The sequence below is a fragment of the Misgurnus anguillicaudatus genome, chromosome 13 (assembly GCF_027580225.2).
Source record: "Misgurnus anguillicaudatus chromosome 13, ASM2758022v2, whole genome shotgun sequence".
Taxonomy (NCBI): domain Eukaryota; kingdom Metazoa; phylum Chordata; class Actinopteri; order Cypriniformes; family Cobitidae; genus Misgurnus; species Misgurnus anguillicaudatus.
Window position 1 is genome coordinate 7,690,510 of NC_073349.2, and position 23,376 is coordinate 7,713,885.

Sequence of the window (23,376 nt, forward strand, 5' to 3'; positions counted from 1 at the left end):
TTGAGCGGCGCTCTCAATCACTGTAGCCGGCTGCGGGTGATGCTCGGCGAATTTGTCCCCAATCTCCCGATGTTGAGAATGTGTATGCAGGTTTGGGCACTGGTAAGGACTCTAACTGACTTGACATTGGGACACTGTTCACTTTTTCTCCTGTGACGTGGCTGCTTAAACACGGTGATCATTCACAGCTGTTACTCATCAACAACCGGTAAAACCAACATCTCGCTAACTTTTTAAAGTTTACACATTGTAAAAAGCGCTGTAATTATGCTCTTACATATACGTGCATAATATTGGAGGAATTTAATTAAATGTTACATATATAAATATTATTTTAATACTGATTAGATTGTGGTCCCTAACTGTCTAGCAATGTGTGTTTATATGTAAACTAAAACAAACGTTTGTCTTTATAAAAGTTTGCATTTCATAAAGTTTATTGAGTAGGCTCGCATGATTATCGGTTGGGGGGCTTTAGAAAAGAGCCCAGCTCCCCTTTTGCACCTGCACTCAATCTTGTATTAAATACATATTTATATGATTGTAAAGTAAAATAAAGTTTACGGGGCAGTTTCCCGTAAAGGGATTAGACTAGTCCTAGACTAAAATAAATGTAAGAGCTGTCCAAACTGAAAACAACTTGCAATGCCATATCTTAAAATACACCAGTGCCTTTTGTTTTGCTTCAAAATGCACACAAGTAATGTATTTAGTAAGGCATGATTGTTAAAACTAGTTATATTTCCTAATTAAACTATAAGGCCTAGTCCTGTCTTAAACTAATTCCTGTAACCACCACTATTATCTTTAAATATAATTTCTTACCATTTTTTGTGTGCCCCTCTGGTAAAACACTGGCCCCTCCTTGGCCCCCCTAGTGAAATTTGTCTAGAACCGCCACTGTTAAGCAATGAAGCTTTAAATCTCTCTGTTACCTTTAACCAAGACAACATAGCGTGCATCCAATTTACATTTGCTCTATACAGACATCGAAGAGCACATCGCGCTGCCTTGTTTTGAACCCTTTGAAGCACTTTGATATGAGAAGCAGCAGCACAGGACCAAATCTCAGAACAATAGTCCAATTGTGATAGTACAAGTGTTTTTATAACATCTGCCACCATCTTAAAAGGCAATACTGTAAACCAACTTGCTATTTTTACTGTTTTACTAAAATGTCATACATTGATACATTTTGTTCTTGCAGGACATTACATTTAATTACTAATGAAACATTTATATTTTATGTTTAGAAAAGAAAGAGCCAGTACGTGATGACTTGTTTATCTCACTAGCAGATTCCAAGAACCGTAAGTCTGTCTGTGTGTGTTGGTATACAGTATGTGGTTTACGGGGATGAATAATGATTGGAATAGTGTACAATGATATTATGCTATTAACATGGTTAACTGACTGGCTTTAAAACATACTAAATGGTAGTTTTTCATAGATTAAAGACTGCCAACAAGTTTTTGTGACCGTTGGGGTTAGGGACTAACAGTTTGTACAGTATAAAATGCATTGCGTCTATGAAATTGTCCCCGTAAACCATATATGCCAACATGAGGGTTTGGGTGTCCAGAAAGTAAGCCAAATGTTGGGATTCCATCTGTAAAAACACTATATAAAATGTTTTCTTTTACAGTTTGATTATTTACACTTATGTGACCCTGCCTGTTTAGCCCAGCTTAAGTAATATTTTGTCGTTCATTGTTAAATCATCCTGCATAATGTACAGATTCTGTCAAAAACAACAATATCTTCAGTATGGACTAAATAAGTCAAACATTGAAATCAATGCAAAATCAATAAGTAAAATTTCTCAAATCATTATCATTACATAATCTCATAATTAGACTGGAGTTCACATATAGAGTCACATAAAACATCTATCAGTCTGTGTGTAACTTTTTCCCCATTATTTTTACTTTGTATGGGTGTTTGATTACAGAAACTACTTCACCCTTGACGGAGTACATGGACAAAAAACCATTAGAAAAAGGTATTTTCCTTTCACAAGATTTACTGATAACTGTTATGATGCGAGGCAGAGGCGAGTGAGGATCGAAATGCAGTTAAAGTATTTATTAATATAAATAATTATAATTCGTTACATTTATATAACGCTTTTCTCAGTGCTCAAAGCGATTTACATATGAATGGGGGAATCTCCTCAACCTCCACCAATGTGCAGCATCCACCTGGATGATGCGACGGCAGCCATATTGCGCCAGAACGCCCACCACACACCAGCTTATTAGTGGAGAGGAGATAGAGTGATATAGCCAATTAGTATGAGGGGATGATTAGTGGGCCAATGTGCAAGTTTGGCCAGGATGCCGGGGCACACCCCTACTCTTTTTCGAAGGACATCCTGGGATTTTTAATTACCACAGAGAGTCAGGACCTCGGTTTAACGTCTCATCCGAAGGACGGTGCTTTTTTGACGGTATAGTGTCCCCGTCACTATACTGGGGTGTTAGGACCCACACAGACAACAGGGTGAGCACCCCCTGCTGGTCTCACTAACACCTCTACCAGCAGCAACCTGGTTTTCCCAGGTGGTCTCCCATCCAAGTACTGACCAGGCTCAGCCCTGCTTAGCTTCAGTGGGCAAGCTGTCTTGGGCTACAGGGTGATATGGCTGCTGGGCAAAACAAACAAACAGACAGACAAGCAGGCAGAACACAGAGCTGACAGGAAACATTAACAACATTAACAACGACTAGCAACAGGGAAGTAAACAAACAGTGTAGATATAACAGACAGGAACCAATCACAAAGCAGAGACAATAGCCGTTTCTCAATATGCGTTCTTGTCTGTTCAAATTCAAAGTTCGCATCAAGCCCAAGTTCACATAAAATTCCCGGATGTGTTCTTGATCCGCCCATTTTATCGAGGATGCATCAGAGGAGACTTGTGTGGACTTATGACAGCGAAGTTTCCCAGAATGCATTTCGCATCAGGAGTTCGTTTTTCCGAGTCTGAACTTGCAAGTTCGAACTACGAAGGACACAAGTCCGAGTTTGGCGTACTTGGTATTGAGAAACGGCTAATGAGTAACTATGACAACACACGAGAGTGAATGAATGAGTCTAATGAGTGTCCAAGGCAACTAACAAGTGGGCGGAGCAATCAATCAACAATGGGGAAAACAGCAGACATAAACACATGGCAAAACACAGACAGAATCATGACAATAACACAGTACAATTTAACACACAGTGAAGTAATGATCATTATACAACAGTTATTTCTGGTTCAAGAATCTGATTGGCTGATAGCCGTGATATACTCCACCAGTAGCGTAACAATAACCACTTCACCATTTTCGTGTCTCAATCTAGCTCCCTATAGGTCATGAATCGGATAAAGTGATCAGCCCGATTCCCTTTAAGGATCAGAGGTCTTGATGTGTAAACTTTTAAGGGAGTTGCAGTCATTGTGTCTCATAACGTGATCGATTAAAATACACTTGTCGAATAGAGCAATGAAAACAATCATTCTCTCTTTATCTGGAGCATCTGTTTGCCCCCGTCTCGTTCTTTGAAAAAGCCCACGCTGTTTGGAATTAACGTTAACCTTGCTAGTATTTTGTGTAGTATAACAATGATATAGAGCTTTATCACACTCCTACTCAAGGGATATTGCTTCAGTAATAAGGGTTTTATATCACAAATCCTATACTCTAATTCAAACTTTACTGATTTGTTGAATCATGTTGTTAAGGGATAGTTCACCCAAAAATAAAAATTCTGTTATCATTTACTCACTCTCATGTTGTTACACACCTGTATAAATGTCTTTGTTCTGATGAACACAAATAAAGATATTTTGAGCAATGTTTGTAACTAAACCATTATTGAGCACCATTGACATCCGTAGCAGGATTTTCTCCTATTATGTAAGTCAATGGTGCTTCTGTTTCCTGATTGATTACAAATATCTTCCTTTGTGGTCAGCACAACAAAGCCATTTATACAGGTTTGTAACAACATGAGGGTGAGTAAATGAAGACACAATAATAATGTTCTATCCCTTTAAGCTTTTGAATTCATTTAATGTTGTCTATGATCTTTCAGAATCAGAGGAAAAAGAAGAACTGCAGCTGGATCGTATTTCAGTCACTCATGTAGATGGTGTGATAAAGGGTGAGTCAAAGACAAGATTATAATGATGTTTCAGCATTAATCCATTAATGTCAATTGAACATTTGCCTTTTTTAATATTTTAAAGATGAAGATTCACCATCAGCAGAAACATCTGTCCTAACATCTTTTAAATAGGTACAATTTTATTCCATTTTGTGTCTGAGGATTAAAAATGTAATGCTTTGTGTGTCCATTTTCTGTTTATACCTGATATTAAGATGCGTGTTGGTCAATCAGATCACTAGTGGACGAGTGGTTGGATCAATAGGTGCATGTGATCAAATGTGTTCAAACAGCCACAAAAGACCGCCTAGGCATTTACACTAGAAAAGCAATCCTGTTGAATGTGTTTTTGACTTTCTTTGGCTGTGGACGAGCCCAAAACATTTATTTAGCGTCATACACTTGTGATCTGATCGATCAAAACACATCTTAATAGCGGGTGTAAACAGCCTCTAAGAGTATGTTCCTATTATAATATCACTGTGTCTATTTTACAGCAATCTAAAGCATTTTGTCAACAATCAACATCAGGACGAAGCTTTTCTACTAAAGCAGTTAAAGTAGCACGCGCATTTTTAAGTAAACTGCATTATGTATTATAGCATAGCACTTTGTCTAAGAGCAATTGCACTTTTTTATACACTGCTGAATAAATGCTTATGTTTGAGACTGGACCATTTTTATATTGTAAGGTTTTGTTCTGTGTTTTCTTGTGTTCTGTGTGTTTTTGTTATTAGGACTTTTATTTTGACACCCTGCTCTGTTCTGACTTTTATTTTGATATTCATCATGCCATGTCACGCATCGCACTTCCTGTCTGTTTGGTATTTAAGCACTTCCTGTAAACCTGTTCACTGCTGATTATTACATTTGTATGTTAGCCTGTTAATCTGCATCTGCCTGTGTTTGACCTGTGCCTGTTTTTGGATTTTGCCTGTTTTGCCGTCTGCCTTGAACATTTGCCTGTCTTTGGATTTACGACTTGGATTTGCCCTTTGGATGTGTTTGCTGGCCCTTTTTGGGATTTACTTTAATAAAACCTCTAGCACAGTGTTTCCCAATCCTGGTCCTCGGGCACCCCCTCCCAGAAAGTTTTAGGTGTCTCCTTATTTAAAACACCTGACTCGACTCATCAGCCTCCTTCCAAAATGGTAAACATTGCTGCGTCCGAAACCGCCCACTACATACTATATAGTACGCGAAAAGCAGTAGGCGAGGCGAGTAGTATGTCCGAATACATAGTATTCGAAAAACAGTATGCGAAAAGTACCCGGATGACCTACTACTTCCGGTTAAATTTTGCAGTGTGCATACGATGGACGCTTCACTATCCCATGATGCCCCGGACGAGGAGTTATCCAACGAAGAAGAAGAGGCATGCGGCTGTTTTCGCGCTAAAATGACACGACGTGATGACGACGTATGTCACGTGATGTAACAACATGGCGGATGTAGTACGTCCGAATCTCATTCATACTACCAGGATTCATACTATACAGTGTTTAACGCCAAGTAAGTAGGTACTTCATCTAATTCAGTACCTACTATACAGTATGCGGTTTCGGACGCAGCCCATGTCTCCTTAACAAGCTGATGAGTTAAATTAGGTGTGTTAAATAAAGAAACATCTAAAACTTTCTGGGAGGGGGTGCCCGAGGACCAGGATTGGGAAACACTGCTCTAGCACATGGATTCATCTTTCCCTCGCTTTCTTCAAGCACCACCCGTTACAGAATAATCAGCCCAACCAGAATCCAGCAGAGATTTGTAATTTCCCACCAGCATCCCTGCTGAAAAAAACAGCATACCAGCAAGACCAGCATATGTTGTGTTTTGGTGCTGGTTTGCTAGTGAACACCAGCTAAACCAGCATCAAACCAGCATCAGAACCAGCATTAGCACCAGCTAAACCAGCATCAAACCAGCATTAGCACCAGCTAAACCAGCATCAAACCAGCATCATCACCAGCTAAACCAGCACTAGCACCAGCATCCCAAGCTGGTCACACCAGCATATGCAGATTTTTGGTGCTGGTATGCTGGTGACCACCAGCTAAACCAGCATAGACCAGCATAATTCCCATGCTGGTCCATGCTGGATTGATGCTGTTTTTTTCAGCAGGGATCATGGATCCAGCAGATCAACTAGTACGTCTTCGCCAAGGTAACAGGCGTATTGAAGAGTTTGTAGAAGAGTTTTGTGAACTACAAAATCAAGTAGATTTCAAAGACTCTCTCCTGAAAGATATTTTTTATTGTGGATTAGATCGCAACATTTCCTCTTCTATGCCACTCCATACACCACACTGGACTTTAGAAAGGTACATTGACCATGCTTTGTTGTTGTGTGGCTCTCCCTTTACTGTGGTTTTTGTGGATAGCAAACCAGAGACTATCCACAATACGCCAAGCCATGTCATGCCTGTTCTGCCCAAGCCCGTCCAAGTCATGCCTGTTCTGCCCAAGCCCGTCCAAGTCATGCCTGTTCCTAAAATGGCCGCCACCATGCCTGTTCCTAAAATGGCCGCCACCATGTTTGTCTCTAAAATGGCTGCCACCATGTCTGTCTCTGCACCTAAAATGGCTGTCATTCACCTGCACCTGTTTTTGAGAGAGCTACCACCATTCCTGCACCTGTGTTTCAGCGAGGCATCATCACCACCACTAGGGTTGCCACCTGTCCGGTTTTACCGGGATTGTCCTTCTTTTTAATAACCTGTCCCGGATTTTATCAACTCTCCCGGGACACTGAATGTCCCGGTTTTTGAAAAGCTATGTGAATATGAAATTTAACACGCGCACGGCAGAGAGGGAGACCTTGCGTCTGTGTGTGAGTTTGCCTCATTTAGCTTATGTAAGACAGAGAGCATCCTGATTGGCCTGTTTCAGGACATCAACCAATCAATTGTCAGTGTGGGCGGGCTTTTATCTCTTCTCCCAAACCAAACTAATCAGTGTATCTAGAAACAGGAGCGCCATGGCAGAGGGAGAGTGCCCCAAAAGCGAAAATATAAGACACATTTTACACCAGACTACACGAAAGTGTATCCCTGTCTTAAAAGAGTTAAAATCTTGCATGGTGTGTAGAGTTTGTAACAGTGACTTCATCTTTTCCCATGGCGGGTTAAATGATTGTAAAATACATGTTGGGGTGAGTTCAACAAGTTTAATTTCATGTGCATATTTGCTGTTTAGACCTGTTTAAAGTTGCAATGGAATATAAATAAAAACAGTTTACATAAATAGTATAAGCAGCTTTAAAGGGATACTTCACCGATTTAGCATTCAGCTTTGTATCTGTAGAAACCCGGCAGTATTACTGAATGACCATGTTTCCCTCCCTCATTTCCCCCTGAGAGGAGAGATATCTGCATTTTGGTTCTGCAAAAAAGTCCTCCGATGATGCAAAAATCGTCATATTACATCATCAGAGGACTTTTTTGCAGAACCAAAATGCAGATATCTCTCCTCTCAGGGGGAAATGAGGGAGGGAAACATGGTCATTCAGTAATACTGCCGGGTTTCTACAGATACAAAGCTGAATGCTAAATCGGTGAAGTATCCCTTTAATAAATTGTAAACCTGATTTACATATTTTAACATAATCAACAAATAATTGGGTAACACTTTACAATAAGGTTCATTAGTTAACACATGAACTAATAATAAACTGCACTTTTTTATCTTTGTTAATGTTAATAATACATTTATTTAAATCTTGTTAACATTAGTTAATGCACTGTGAACTAACATGACTAAACCACGAACAGCTGTATTTTTATTTATAACGTTATCAAAGATTAACAAATACAGTAACAAATGTACTGCTCACGGTTAGTTCATGTTAGTTAATACATTAACTAATGTTAACAAATAAGAATTGACATAAAAGAGAATTGTAAAGTTTTAGAGAATTGCCAATAATTGCATAGGCCTATAGAAATTTTATGCTAGGGGGGGGGCTTGTGAGCAAACCAATTGGCCGGGTCATCGATATGTCCAGGTTTTTTATCAGACATGGGTGGCAACCCTAACCACCACACCTGCACTAATGAGGGCTGTTATTAACCCTGTACCTGCCATTAAGAGAGCCTTAATACCTGCATCTGAGCCAATACACTGTCATGGGCTTGCCAGATCTTTTGTACTAGACTCGGGTCTGAGTGTATCTGGCAAGACCATGACAGTACTATGTTCTGTGTGGGAGCATGTGGAGGCATATAGTTGTGTGGCTTCCACATGTTCCCAGTGTTTTGTGGCTGTCATGGTCTTGCCTGACTTTGGTTATTATCCAGAGGGCAAGACCAGGGCAGCATTGTGTTTATGTGGGAATACGTGTTGTTTCACATCATGTATGTGTGACACGTGTTCCCAGTGTCTTGTCACTTTTACCCTACTCCCTTATGTAATCATGTCTTAAGTGATTAATTATGTTCACCTGTTCCCCATTGATGTGCTGTCTATTTAAGGCCCTCGTGTTCTTTGTGTGGTGTGCGTGCGTTGTCGTTGTTCAGTGTTCATGTTTGCTGTGACCTGTTCTATAATTCCTGTGTTATTTGTGTTTCATCACATTGTTTGGTTATCCCTTGTTTTACCCCATCGTGGGTGTTTCTTTTACTGTTAATAAATTCATAGTTATATTTTCATACTACTCCTCTGCGTTTGGGTTCATCCTTTGATTTCCACAATCCGGTTAATACCAACCGTGACATACACAAGATGGCCGTCACGTTTGAACCTACTACTACTGAGGTATGTCTCATTAACTTGGTACTTCCTGAATTTGCCATGGCCCTGTGGTGTGTGTGGTCTGCCTTCTGTTCTCTTGTTCCCTGTGTTCATCAAGACCCTGAATCCCCTGGCTTACCTGAACCGCCTGAATCCCCTGGCTTACCTGAATCGCCTGGTTCGCCTGAGTCGTCTGATTCACCTGATTCACCTTGTTCTCTGTCAAGACCATCGCCACCCTGGTCAACGGAAGCTTCCCCAAGTTTTTTTTGGGGAGGTAGTACCTGGACACAGGAAGGAGGTACAGGACACCGAGGTGGAGGCCGAGGTGTACTCTGATCCATGCCTTCCTCATGATCCTGGTGTATTCCTACCCTATGAACAAGTTCCACGTCTGCCTCAGGACTCAGTTCCCTGTTTACCCCTTGATCCTGCTCCAAGCCTGCCCCATGACCCAGGCCCACGTCTGCCCCATGACCCTGGACCATCCTGGCCACACGACCCAGGACCTCCTCTGAACTACCCGGCCTTAACCAAGAGGTCCTGGCCCAACCCGCCCACCCACCCACCCACCCACCATTGGACTTTGTATTATTTGTGTTGGGCTCCAGGAGTCACCCTTTAAGGGTTCTGTAAGGTTTTGTTCTGTGTTTTCTTGTGTTCTGTGTGTTTTTGTTATTAGGACTTTTATTTTGACACCCTGCTCTGTTCTGACTTTTATTTTGATATTCATCATGCCATGTCACGCATCGCACTTCCTGTCTGTTTGGTATTTAAGCACTTCCTGTAAACCTGTTCACTGCTGATTATTACATTTGTACGTTAGCCTGTTACCTGTTACCTTGTATCTGTTACCTGTTACCTGTTACCTTTTACCTGTTAATCTGCATCTGCCTGTGTTTGACCTGTGCCTGTTTTTGGATTTTGCCTGTTTTGCCGCCTGCCTTGAACATTTGCCTGTCTTTGGATTTACGACTTGGATTTGCCCTTTGGATGTGTTTGCTGGCCCTTTTTGGGATGAACCCTCACACAATCTCATGTTGGAAGTTCTGCATGAGTTCAAATGCTGCAAATTCCTAGATGCTGCCAAACAAGTTGCTGAGCATAACATCTGTTAAGGCCCAAACTTTGAAAGCACGGTTATACTTGCAAAGGTAAGGGGCTCTTTTTGTTAAAATTATTAAACAAAACAAAACAAAAAAACTTCAGAAACGCTCTGAGAACATTTGAGTCATTTTAGATTTATGACCTTACTCATTTTTATTCACTTGTTACATATAATTTTTCTGGTTACATCTCTAATGTTTCACAATTCATGTGAAAAAATACCAATAAAGGAGGTAAAGGGCAGAATGCAATAAAATAAAAATATCAGTGGTTTAAAATATTCTTTATAATGGACCTAAAGAGAAAAGTGACATGATAGCATGTAATAACAACACTTGTAGAGTCCATGCAGGAGGCTTGCTGGGACACTGTCTATGATGTGAAATATCTTTACTGAGTAACATAGTTTTTTATCTATTTATAAAGAGGCGTATAACCACCGCACCATTTGATGAGTGTTGATTTTTTAAATGGCACCGAGGTAGGGTGACCAGATGAGATTGGCTGAAATTCAGGACGGGACGGGACGGGGGGGGGGTTCATCCAATAATAGTTTTATTTATTAATTTTATTTAATAATAAAAGATAATGAATTTCAAACGGAATCAATCATATTAATATAAGTACATATGCATATAAATAAATTTATATAATACGTATAGTAGGCTATTTTATACTTTATACAATAATAGTTCATACAATAATAGTTTTCTTTATTTTATAATAAAAATAAGGAATTTCAAACTGAAGTTACTGAACTAAAATTTTTTTATTAATATAAGTACATATGCGTATAAATTTATATAATACGTATAGAAGTATTTTTTTAACAAAGTGCCTTGCCTGCCCTCGACCAATCTGACTCCTTCACCCGACTGACTGTCACTGCCTGCACTTTCAACTGTCCTCGCGGTTGCTGCAACTTTCGCTCTCTTAATCAACTCTATAAAACAAAAATGTCCTATTCTCTTTGTGCATATAGATGAATAAGATACATTAATAGAAACAATACAACGTCAGCATATTTCGCGGAGGTTTTAACTGCTGCCAGCACAATGAGAGCCTACAGTATAAAAACAAGATGCTGCAGCCAATGGGCAGCCGGCGGCGGCTGGCTGCAGGATGACTTAACCTCCTCGCTCATGTTTTATCAGACAACTACTACTCAAGATTTTGCTTTAGTATAATTTTCGGGGAAATTAAAGCGGGATTCGGATTAAGATTTAGCTTCAGTATGATTTTCGGGACAATTAGAGCTGGATTCGGGATTCGGGACAGCAGCTTAGATTTCGGGACTGTCCCGAATTTTTCGGGACGTCTGGTCACCCTACACCGAGGGCACTCGCCCAATCCCATCTGTGGACAATCTGTCCCTGGGTGCCATTTAAAAAATCAACAGTCATCAAACATAATCTTATAAATATTCTTTATTATCATGAAAATACCTGAAAAGTTTTAATAAACAGTGATATATTATTGGCATTTCGTGGCACTGCGTGTGTAAATGGTTCTTCATCTGCGGCGCATGTTGAGTTTCTGCACAAGAGCGCCCTCTGGCTTTTGGATGTAGCAGCATTTTATCGTAATTCATTGAGAAGCATACCAAGCAAAATTGCAAGATTTATCGTCACAGCCCTAAAATATATATTGTATGTATGTATGTATACAAATTATGTTATAAATATGACTATGGGTGAATCATGTAAATGTTGAATCTTATTACATTCTGATTACTGTAAAACTTTCGTAGTGTATAAGCACATCAGAAGCATGTCTGTTTGTTGCTAACTGGCTTCTTTGAGGGTATGAAAGTCCTTCTGAATGCATCCAGCAAGATTCATTTGTAGTAGTCGAGTAGAGAAGTATTTTGGCGCCCTCTAGCGGTGTAAAAACTACAGTGTTGTGTTGCATGTGTGGCTACCAATCAAAATGCAGTTTGTTTATACTAATGTGTGAACTTTTTTTCACGGTCCCTTATTATCTCCCGTTTTTCCAATATTTAATACAAATACAAACACGTTTGATAAATGACTTAGAGTGCATTCAGGATATACTTTTTTTCAGTAGCTATATGTGATCCTCAGAATCAAACATATCTTTATGTTGCTCACACCATGCTTTACTACTTGAGCTACAGGAATGCCATGTTACTGTATCACACAGATTAAACTCCAACCGGCACTAATTTAGTAAACGTTCCAATGGGTTGTATTTGAAGGAAGTGCAAGCATATACTGTACTACACATCTTATCATCTTATATTCTTGCACTTTGACAAAATGTAACCTGATCAGTAAGGCAATACAAAATGTCCTTAAGAAATGTCATTGCAGACACTTTGCACATTTAGCATGTCTTTATTGTATGGTGTTGCGTGGTGGTCTCTTACATCATGACAGCTGTTTCCCCTCATGAGAACCACTGCAAACTGTAAGAATGTAGCCGCTCCCACTGAAAGAGGCTAGCGTGACTGATAGTAGGCGTGTGCGCTAAAAACGCTGTGGTAATGCCAGGACATGACCACATTGCTTCCGTGCAGATGACGGAAAGTCACATTTACAGCATTTATGTAGCGCTTTCTTTTTTACCATGTTTCATTGATTTATAACAGCTTTACAAGAAAAACAAAGACAACTAGACGTACCTTTCCATTTTACATATAGAAATTGCCCTTAAAAGAAGAAAAGTGCAGGAGTCTGACATTACATAAGGGATTTGCAATAATACCAAATGTAGCAATATCAAGTGCACCCCAGCACCACAACTACCACACTGAAACATTACAAGAAAAGCTATATTAACAGAATTTACAACACGCTTAGCAAAGCTAATGTCACCAGAAAACTGCACATTATTGTGGCTTCCTGAAAGGCGACACGTACGCACATACAAACTAGAGCATCTCATCCAAATCTTTGATAGCAGGTGCTTTGATGTGTTAAAGATACAATCAACACATAAAACAGGTGAATTTGGGAATTACTGTACGTTATACCACGGGCTGTTGAATGCATTGAGATGGTTGAGAAATGATCCATGGGTATGCATTCTTTTTTGACACATATGTCTTAAAATAACCATCAGAGCAATGTTTGAGGTAATCGGGGTATAAGTAAAATAATTGACTCCGGTCCTTTGAATGATTATAAAAAATAATACACTCCATGACTTCTCCGTGATAATGCACACCGCATTACCACCTTGGGTGTGCATTATTTTGAATACTTCAACGGCCCGTCGTGAAAAATATTCCTTACATAAGGTTCAATTTGTTAACATTGCACTACATAAGTTACTATTCTACATCATTTATAAATCTTAATAAATATTTCAACATTTACTAATATGGGTATAATTATTATTATTATAAAGTAACATAAGAGTCAATTTGTTGCTTTATACGGCATTTGAAAGCTGTCTACATAAGCTTTCCATGAATGTATTTGTAATGTAGGCAGAAAAGCAAGCTGAGGCAGTGGATCCAAATTCTAGGTTTTTAGTTAACAAAAACATAAAACAAATGAGATAACATGGTATTTACAGGAGCGGGGAACCAACACATTGAATTAAACATTCAACGACTGACAAAAGACAACACTGACAAGAGACACAGGGCAATATAAAGACGTGCAAATGTGATTACGAGCCTGGTCGGAACTTTACTTCCTGGTTCAGTTTTTTTTAATGGTCAGACTAGTTGCTAAACTGAACTCTTGAACAAATACCTCGTCGAAAATAACAAATGTTTTGGTTTTCTAGGTAATCTATTGTTGTTTATTTTGCTTCGTTATATAAATAAACTACTTTAAAAGGACTTTGTTGTTATTTATTCTTAGCAGAGTTTACCGGAACTTACGTGTTGACCATTAAAGCCCCTTGTTTATGTTGTTACTGCTGAAACCATCTATACTGAGGGGGAAAAGAGAAGACACACCTTGAAAACATTTAAGAAAAAGGACCAATGAAACAAAAGAACTACACAGAACTACAGACATGTCAGACAATGACAAGACTTTAAAATAAGAGACATAGACAGGGGTAAAACAAGACAGGACTGTTACAGAGCCCCCTCCTAAGAGCAGCTTCCAGAAACTCTCTCTCACAAAAAAAAAAAACCTAAAACAAAAGTCCAGGTGGATGGTGAAGTGGAAGCAGAACAGGGGGAAGGGATGAAGGGCCAGGCCTGAGAAGCTAGGCCAAAGCCGGCAGGCTCGAAAGCCAGGGCGGAGCCAGCAGGGTCTAGGCCATTTTGGACGGGACAGAGAGACCAGGGAACTCTGAAACAGCCGTCTTGGTCATGGCAGAGTCTTTGGGAATCATGCACGGCCATTCTGGCAAGAGCAGAGAGTCTATGGAGCTTGAGAGCGGCCACGTTGGCTGACCTACAGGACACAGGAAACTCGGGGGCGACCATCTCGGCTTTAACTCGCAGGAAACAAGGATACAAGTCTAATGGTCAGGACAGGATATCAAGAAAACTATCAAGAAACTCATGCTCAGTCAACGTGGTTGGGACAGGAAGATCAGAGGACTTGGATTCAGACCTTTCAGCCGTGACAGGAAGTGCAGGTTTATTCTCTGAGAGAAGAACAAAAGACAGACCACACACACCACAGAGCTGTAGCCATTACAGGAAGCAAAACAGATAGGGGACATACCTCAGAAGGCACTGGGACATTGAGAAACACCTTATGGTTTATTCAGATGAGACAATATTTGGTCAAGATACAACTATATGAAAATCTGGAATTTGAGGATGCAAAAAAATATTGAGAAAATCGCCTTTAAAGTTGTCCAAATGAAGTCCATAGCAACACATACTAATGATCAATACATTTTTGATATATTTAAAGTAGCAAATGTACAAAATATCTTAATGAAATTGATGATGGACACAAGAGGGGGGCATAACAATCTAAAGAATCTCATCTAAACACTGTAGTACCTGTTTTGTCTATACCATATCAAACAGTGTGGGAAACATTTATGAATGTTTATTTGTTGTTTGCATGTTTTTTGTATGCACATTTTGCATTTAATCTTTGTTCAATAATGTCTCAATAGCCTCTTTAACACAGTAATTTTGGTAAATTCCATGAAGTTACCAGAATGAATTTACAAGTAAATACAAAAATGTGCTGTTCACATAAGAAGTGATGTTCCATCTTTTACCAGTAAGGTTCACGCATCAGTACCAAAATACCTGTAAACTCGGTGAGAAATGGAAGTTACTTCTAAACTGCCTTGCGGGGAACTTAGTGTTATATTTGTGAACAGTGGTGGGTTATGGCTTCATGTTCACGGCCCGTTTTTTTTCTTCACTTTTTTCACTTGTGAAAACGCTGTGAAACGCTGACAGTCGCGAAGTTGCGCGTGACCAAACAACACTGCATTTAAACGACTTCAAACAGAACTGAACTGGGGAAGAGACCTTGTCTTGAACAGCAGTAATGTTTACTCACAGTGTGCTGAGGATGTGTGCAAATAGATGTTAAGCTGTTATAAACAACTGTGGTAAAGAAATGACTTTAAGCAGCGCAAACACGAAGCTGTTACATTCTGATGTCTTCGTTCTAAATGCCAGTAATCTATATTTTCCGTTCACACATGGTGCTTAGCGGTAAATTACTGGTAATCTTACAACCTCTCTTACTGGTAAATTGACAGCAGTGATTTACCAGAAAGGTTCTGTTCACAAACTAGCAATCAGTGATGGCTGATCAATAGGGGCTGCCCCCAAAGTTGTCCAGAGAAGAAAGCTAATTTAACATGTAAGGCTACCAAAAAGTTAAATATATATTGCAAATAAATACCAAATAAAGTCATTTAGTTCTACTTTTTCACTGTTAGTCATTTTATCATTCAGTTAAAAAAATCAAAACTGAGTTTGTTGTGTGTGTGTGTGTGTGTGTGTGTGTGTCATGTTTGTGTGTCTGGGGCGCACCCCAAATGAGTGTGTATGTAGGTCAGTAAAAAGGGTAAAAACATGTGACCTGAGGCTGAGCTCTAATTGGCTGGTTTCAGATCCACCCTGGGGCGCAGGACTGTCTGCCCCAAACCCTCCCACTTATGTTGTAAGCGAATCAATATTGTTTTTTATTTCTTTGATCTCATGTGATTGGAATGTTCTCAGAGTCTCAATAACCACGTTGCAGATTGCCATGTAACTGCTAGCTACAGTAGCCTACTGATCAGTGAGATCAAGTAAAATATCTTGAGATAAAGAAAATATGATTTTATGCTTACAAGACGTTCAGTTGAAGAATAAATAAAAGATTAAGGAGCTTGGAACAGATTGAGCAGCAAGAAAATGATCATGGTTGCTTTCCAGGACTTATGGCAAACCGAGTTGGCTAACGTTAGCAGGATGCTACAGTATGTAAGTTAAGTGATAGAGCACATTTGAGCTGCCTGATAGGATAATCCAGTTTTTTTGTGGCTTGGTCAACTTTGTTGCAAAGAACTGATCTGTGATTAGGCAACTTTACTGTGTATGTGTTTGTGCTTGTGTGTGTGCTTGTGTGTCAAATCGGATAAACCGAAGTGTTATAGAAGAGCGCGAGATCAGTATTTTGTGATTTGTTCATATTTGCCTGTTCAGCACAAAGTTCGCACGTTTTATCTTCTGTCTGTCACTGCATGTAAAATGTTGCACGGATCTCGATCATCTGTTATATTCACAAATAAATAAAAACAAACATATTTGCTTGTATGCTCCTCTTGTAAGTTCATGATTCAAAACAAACATATAAACGAAAACAATTATTACCATTAAAGCATGAAATGACTGATAACAATTGATTGCAGAATTTTGACGTGAAAACGTCTCACGCAACCTCTGATGTGTGTGTGTGTGTACGCGTGTGTGTGCGTGTGTGTGTGTGTGTGTGTGTGTGTGTGAATGATTACCTTGATTAGTTCATTACTGACAATAAACCCATATTATACCCAAATTCACAGATTCATAGTAAATTTATTTCGTAATTTAACAGTTGGCCTCAGCTGTAACATTTTCAGCATTTTAGCTAAGCAGTAATAATTTTCATCACCATTTAAGAGTAAACTAGAGTAGTACAAAAGCTAGAAGTAGGTGGCAAAAAATGTGTGAATAACCACACACTAAAACAGGGGTGTCAAACTTGTCTGGATGGTAAATAAGCTCACTATGAGGGAAGAGGGGCAGTAGCAACATCATCAGTTTTGAGGCAGTTGCAACTCTTATTTCTAGACATCTGTGTTTAAGTTCAGACCATCCATGACATTTAATAGAAATCATTTAAAGGTCACCTTCTTTCTGATCCCATTTTTCAAACTTTGGTTGGTGTGTAATGTTGCTGTTAGCATAAATAATACCTGTAAAATGATAAAGCTCAAAGTTCAGTGCCAGGAGATATATTTTCTTTAACAGAAGTCCTCTTTCAAAGCCTACAGCGAACGGCCGGTTTGGACTATCCCTCTACTTCTCGGTTGAATGACTTCAAAGCAAGAGTTTAAATGAAACTCCGCCCACAGGAATATGTCAGTCGCCAGTTCAAACGGCTCTGCTAAGCTGCTATCGAATCACAACACACTAAACAAACTACACAATCAGAACTCATTGGTCTCGTACAAACTGCAAACTTTAAAAAAATGTTAAAGAAAACCAATCATTTGCTTTATAAAATGTATGTGTCCCTTCATAAAGGCCGGAAGTTGCAAGGTTTTTTAAACTTCATGTAGCTGTTTTTAATAGGCCACTTGTTAAAGATAAAATTCAGAATCCTTGCTGTTTTTAACATGACCGCATACTTGTTTCTGATAAACTGCTGTTGTTGTTGAATAAAGAGTAAAGGTTGAGTCATTTTTTCCAACCAAAATATTTTAAAAGAGAAAAGTGGGTATGTGCATAGGGCTGCGGTTATGTGGTTTGAGCCACTGCCTATTTTTTGCAATCCCATGCTGTGGTGGTACATTTGTTATGTAGGTGAAACAGCGCTCTAATCTTTATACAGGAAGTGTAGTAGAGTAGATTCTCATCCCCTCTGCTATCAGTCTCTGTTATCAATCAACCTGCTATCAGCTGATTGTGCTCTGTTTTTTCCATTTCCCTTAAGCTTAATTGCTCCTAGGTCGCGTTCATATCATACTTAACCTTAAAGGAACACGCCCACATTTTGGGAATTTAGCTTATTCACCGTATCCCCCAGAGTTAGAAGCACTTCTACGTGGGCGGAGTGATTTGCACAACACTGACCGAACTCTCTGCTCCTCACCATGGGGCTTCTCAGATGCTGTGAGCAAATCACTCCGCCCACGTAGCAGTGCTTCGCCTTCGGAGAATATAGTTCCCAGTAAATACTGTTAAAAGATGGCTGTGTCTCATTTGACCTTGTTATTTGTACACAGTGTGACTATACAAATCACAACACATAAATATGAAAATGTTGGCGTTATTTTGTCACTTATTGGAAACAGTTTGCTAGCTGGAGCTGTTCACTTCCAGTCTTTGTGCTAAGCTAAGCTAGTGGAGCTGCGTCAGACAGAGTTACAGCACGCACAGAGATGAGAAAGGTATGGTTGGACTTATCTAACTTTGGGGGATACGGTGAATAAGCTAAATTCCCAAAATGTGGGCGTGTTCCTTTAACGAACTTTAACCGAGTACGATTGTCCCTACTCCCCCGCTGGTCTGCACTTACAGTACACTTCATCACTATCATCCGTAGCCTACCAGAGTTCGCTTACGTCATTAAAAGATGCAATTGTTTAGAAGAAAACTGGAAGTTATGTATGATAGAGTTTATATTACGTGTGTTTGAAATCATGCACACGGCGCAGATCGATTGGCGTATAACAAGCAACACAAGATCTCTCTCATGCTGCTGAAAAAGACAGCATACCAGCAAGACCAGCATATGTTGTGTTCTGGTGCTGGTTTGCTAGTGAACACCAGCTAAACCAGCATCAGCACCAGCATTAGCACCAGGTAAACCAGCACCAAACTAGCATTAGCACCATCTAAACCAGCACCAAACCAGCATTAGCACCAGTATCCCATGCTGGTCATACCAGCAAATGTTGTGTTTTGGTGCTGGTATGCTGGTGACCACCAGCTAAACCAGCATCAAACCAGACCAGCATAATTCCCATGCTGGTTTGATGCTGTTTTTTCAGCAGGGTGGTTATTTAATGTCAATAGTAACCAATCGGTCTGCACAGTGCGCATGATGTCAAGCACACCTCTTTTACCTGGGGTCATTTGGGATGCTGTGACACGCGGCTACATGTATTTGTACTGCATGCAATTATTTGTGCTGCACGTATCAGAAAGTTTTACGCAGCTGTCACCAAATCAAAGTGAACCATTCAAGAGACCACCTCTGCAAAGCATACCAGGGTGCAGAGATGTAAAGTAACATAGTACAAATACTGCCCTGCTGAAAAAAACTGCATGGACCAGCATGGGAATTATGCTGGTTTAGCTGGTGGTCACCAGCATACCAGCACCAAAACACAACATAATGCTGGTCTTGGGGTTTTTTCAGCAGGGTGTACTTAAGTAGATTTTTCTGGTACTTTACTTCACTATTTATTTTTCGGACAACTTTTTACTTCTTGCATTATTCAACAAATATCTGTACTTTTTACTTCTACATTTTTAAACCAGGCTCGTTACTTAAGTTTAAATCTGTATTTTTTAAATAAAAAAATCACATCGGGAGATTTGTCTTGTTCCCATCATGCGATCTCCTCCTCCCCCGCCCCGCCCCTGCGCGTGTCCGTGAGTTCGCGTGTCTAGCGAGGGGCAACCTTCCGATCTCTCTAATGAAGCCAACACGGAAGTGAATTAAACTGCAATTCATCGACTGGCCGCTTGAGGCTGGCTTCAAAAGGGAGTCAATTCCCATAGACTCCCATGTTAAAAATGGCCAACTTTACAGTAGAAAATAATATGTTTACAGCCTGGTACAAAAAGTGTTTTTGGCCTATATAGCTAATTTTGCCCTTCATGACAACTGTGAGGGGGGTGAATTTTTTTGTAACTCACCCGTTTATATTAAGCCTTAAACTTCTGCATAATTAAGGGCGTGGCCGCTTGAGTGTCGGTTGAACAGCCACTGCTGTCACTAGACTCGCGTTAGGCGGGCGTGGTTTCACCTCAGCTTCACCCATGTCCCGCCTCTTTACCCATTTTCGGTTTTCCGCGAGTAATTCGCGGGGACGCGCGGCCAAGATGGCGACGGCAGGCAACGCCTACTTTAAGCTTCAAAAGTGATCTTCACAAACCAATGGGTGACGTCACGGACACTACGTCCATATTTTTTTACGGTCTATGGCAGGGGTGGGGAACCCTGGTCCTGGAGGGCCATTGTCCTGCAGAGTTTTGTTCCAACCCTTATTAAACACACCTGAAAAATCTAATTCAAGTCTTCATGATCACTTGGAAATGAAATTCGGGTGTGTTTGATTGGGGTTGGGGCTGGACTCTGCGGGACGGTGGCCCTCCAGGACCCAGGGTTCCCCACTCCTGCTCTATGGTGTCTAGCTGTGAACAGCAGCACACAGACACTGGCACATTACTTCACACACAGGTAGGCAGTTCCCAACTCCTAATTCAGTTTTTTTTTTTTTTGGCTTGTTGTTCGGGTATGTGATGAACAAAATACTCGACACCTAATTAGCCACAAGACAAAATTAACTTGTGTCTTGCTAGCATGTCTTGTAAGCAGCTCATGTAATAAGTTAGCTAAAGTTTTGCTAACGCATAAGCTTATATCATGCCCATAGGCTGATGTACTGTACAAATAGAGATACTATACAGTAAAATGTGCGTCTAATGTCATCATATATCACCACATGCAAATTAACATCCACTGATATCATGCATACATTTGACAAAACACTGCAAGTAATTAGGATAGCCTAAATAAAATAACTAAGCCACAGATTTTTCCCAGTCAATGACTTTTCCCTTGAAATGTTATGTATATACAGATTAGCATGTTTTGAAGAAATCTATTACATATACAAACAGATGAATTGCAGTAGACTTAAAACAAACAGCATCTAACTGTGTATTTTGGACATTTTTACATTAGACTAAAATGAGACATGAAAACATGAACAAAATACACCAAAATCTCAAAACTTCATGAAAAAAAGTGTCCTATAAGTAACTTTATAATTTTGCTAGTTAATGCTAAAGAAGACAATGGTCTATGTGTGAACTTATTATTTTGTAGGGTATTTCCTAAGTGTAAGTGAATTAAAATAAATTGGTAAGGAAGTCAGAATTGTCTTAAAGAGATAGTTCAACCAAAAAATGAAAATTCTGTCATCATTTACTCACTTACATGTTGTTACAAACCTGTCTACATTTCTTTGATCTGAATAACACAAACAAAGATATTTTGAGTCAGGTGTGAGCAGAGGTACGCACTTTTGCTTGTCTGATTGCTGCAGGTTTTGGGAAAAATAAGTCTTTCTTGATGCTCATAAAGGATTTAAACAGGTGCTTTTTAATATGTGAATGACATTAATTATGCATCGTTTAAATGCAGAGATTTGAACTATTTACCTGCACACAATTTCAAGATCATTTGCTATTTATATATTTTCTATATGCGCCTTTTCTGTGTGCACATTTGTTTTATGAATCACCCGTACACATTTTTAGAAATGATCAATTTAGGCCAGTTTCTACGCAGCATTTTATGGAGGTCACTCTTGGGAATGTTCAGTGCAGCAGAAATTTTTTGTAGCCTTCCCCGGGGGCCGTTCTTTGTACGTCGCTTACTACATTCGAGATCAAATGACACATCCAAGATGTTCAGATCTCGATAATTATGATCTTGCTAATTCAGTTCTTTAAGCAGATTGGCTGTTGATGATAATTATGGGAGGATTGAATGATCTGATATAACTGCACATCCGTGCACCCCATGTAAAGGCAATATATTGATAGTAGAAACATTGATCAGTCAAACCCACAGTTAATGCAACCTTGCTTGCAACCTTATTACTGTTAAATGAACTTTGAATTGTAGTTTGTGTTTCCCTTCTTTTGTGCAGTTGTAGGTTATACACCAACACTTCCCAAAATTGTGGTAAATGAAGTATGGTGTGCAGTAAGTGAATGTTAATGTTAATCTACATCTACATAACTGATTTCTGACTGCAACAAGATTAGCAGGAATCCACATTAAACTCTGTGTTGATCATCGCTCTGAATCGGATTCCTATCAGAAGTCTTTCACAAAAACGCAATATAAGCTTTTTGCTCAAAATTTTATATTTTTGAAGAAACCTATCCATATTTGAGAGGTGCTAAAAAGAGAACAAATTAAGAGGGCCTGTTTTTTTTATTTGATATATATGTTATATATATATATATATATAATATATATTTAAAGAAGAACATTTTCTGGAAGACATTAAACTTTTATGAAAATCGTAAAAAATGCTTGTGCTGGCTGGCAACTGTTTTTAAAAAACGCTGGCGGGGAAAGAATTAACACATTTTGTGTTGTCCCTTTTATTCATTTAAAGCAGAAAAAACAACACAAAATGACACATAATGTGTTAATTAGCATTAGACAAAAATGTGTAAAAATTGAACACATAATTTCTTAGAGTGTATGCTAATCAGCACGTTTAGCGTCTTTCCAAGCAGGCTTTTGATTTCCCATCAAAAATAGTTGGTAACACTGTTGGAGACCATCGCCCCATTGACATATACATATATGTTACAGACAGTGTTTAATCCATGGAAATAGTATTTTGCTAGTTATTCTGTTCGTAACGTGTTGATTTTGCTCCTGCGCTAGTGACAGCATCTTGAAGTCTGTTTATCTAAGTTATTGAAACTCATCTTGGGCATATTCTTCGTACGTTGCTTAAAACATCCAAGATCAAACGAGACATCCAAGATAATATCATGTGCTCATCATGATCTAGCTAATTAGGTTTTTCGAACATACCTCAGGGCTCCAGACTGCCACCAAATGGTGTCATTTTGCCACCAAAATTTGAGAGTGTGCCACTGAATTTTACATCCAGTCGCACATGTGCGACCAGTAAATTTGACCTTTTTTGTGATGACCTGAAAACAGCACATTGTACTTTCAGCATCTATCATCAAAGTATTAGTAATACAGTGGAAATTAGTAGAAATATGATTATTTGGTTAGGATGTTGATTTACGGTGTGTGCCCCTAAATTTTCTGGTTGCACCCCTAAAATTTTCGGTGGGGGCCACTGTGCTCCTAGTGAAAAAAGTTAGTCTGGAGCCCTGTACCTGTCGCTTATGATTGATAAGTATAGCTGGATTGAATTATTTGAGATCATTGGGCGGTCGTGCACCGCATGAAAAGGCAATACGTATTAGAGCCCGATCAATATATCGGC

At 39.4% G+C, this 23,376-nt stretch overlaps 1 protein-coding gene and 1 pseudogene across 1 annotated transcript in view; one reads left to right on the top strand and one right to left on the bottom strand.

The window, feature by feature from the left end:
• LOC129431233 (B-cell receptor CD22-like) overlaps positions 1-4,846 on the top strand; it is a 201,965-nt gene extending 197,119 nt beyond the window's left edge. The window contains exons 15-16 of the mRNA XM_073874936.1: positions 4,238-4,287; positions 4,653-4,846. Of these exons, the coding sequence (XP_073731037.1) occupies positions 4,238-4,287 (50 nt within the window). The 3' untranslated portion in view covers positions 4,653-4,846. The remainder of the gene's footprint in view (positions 1-4,237; positions 4,288-4,652) is intronic.
• LOC129431559 (5S ribosomal RNA) lies at positions 2,536-2,652 on the bottom strand (annotated as a pseudogene).
• Positions 4,847-23,376: the final 18,530 nt, after the last annotated feature.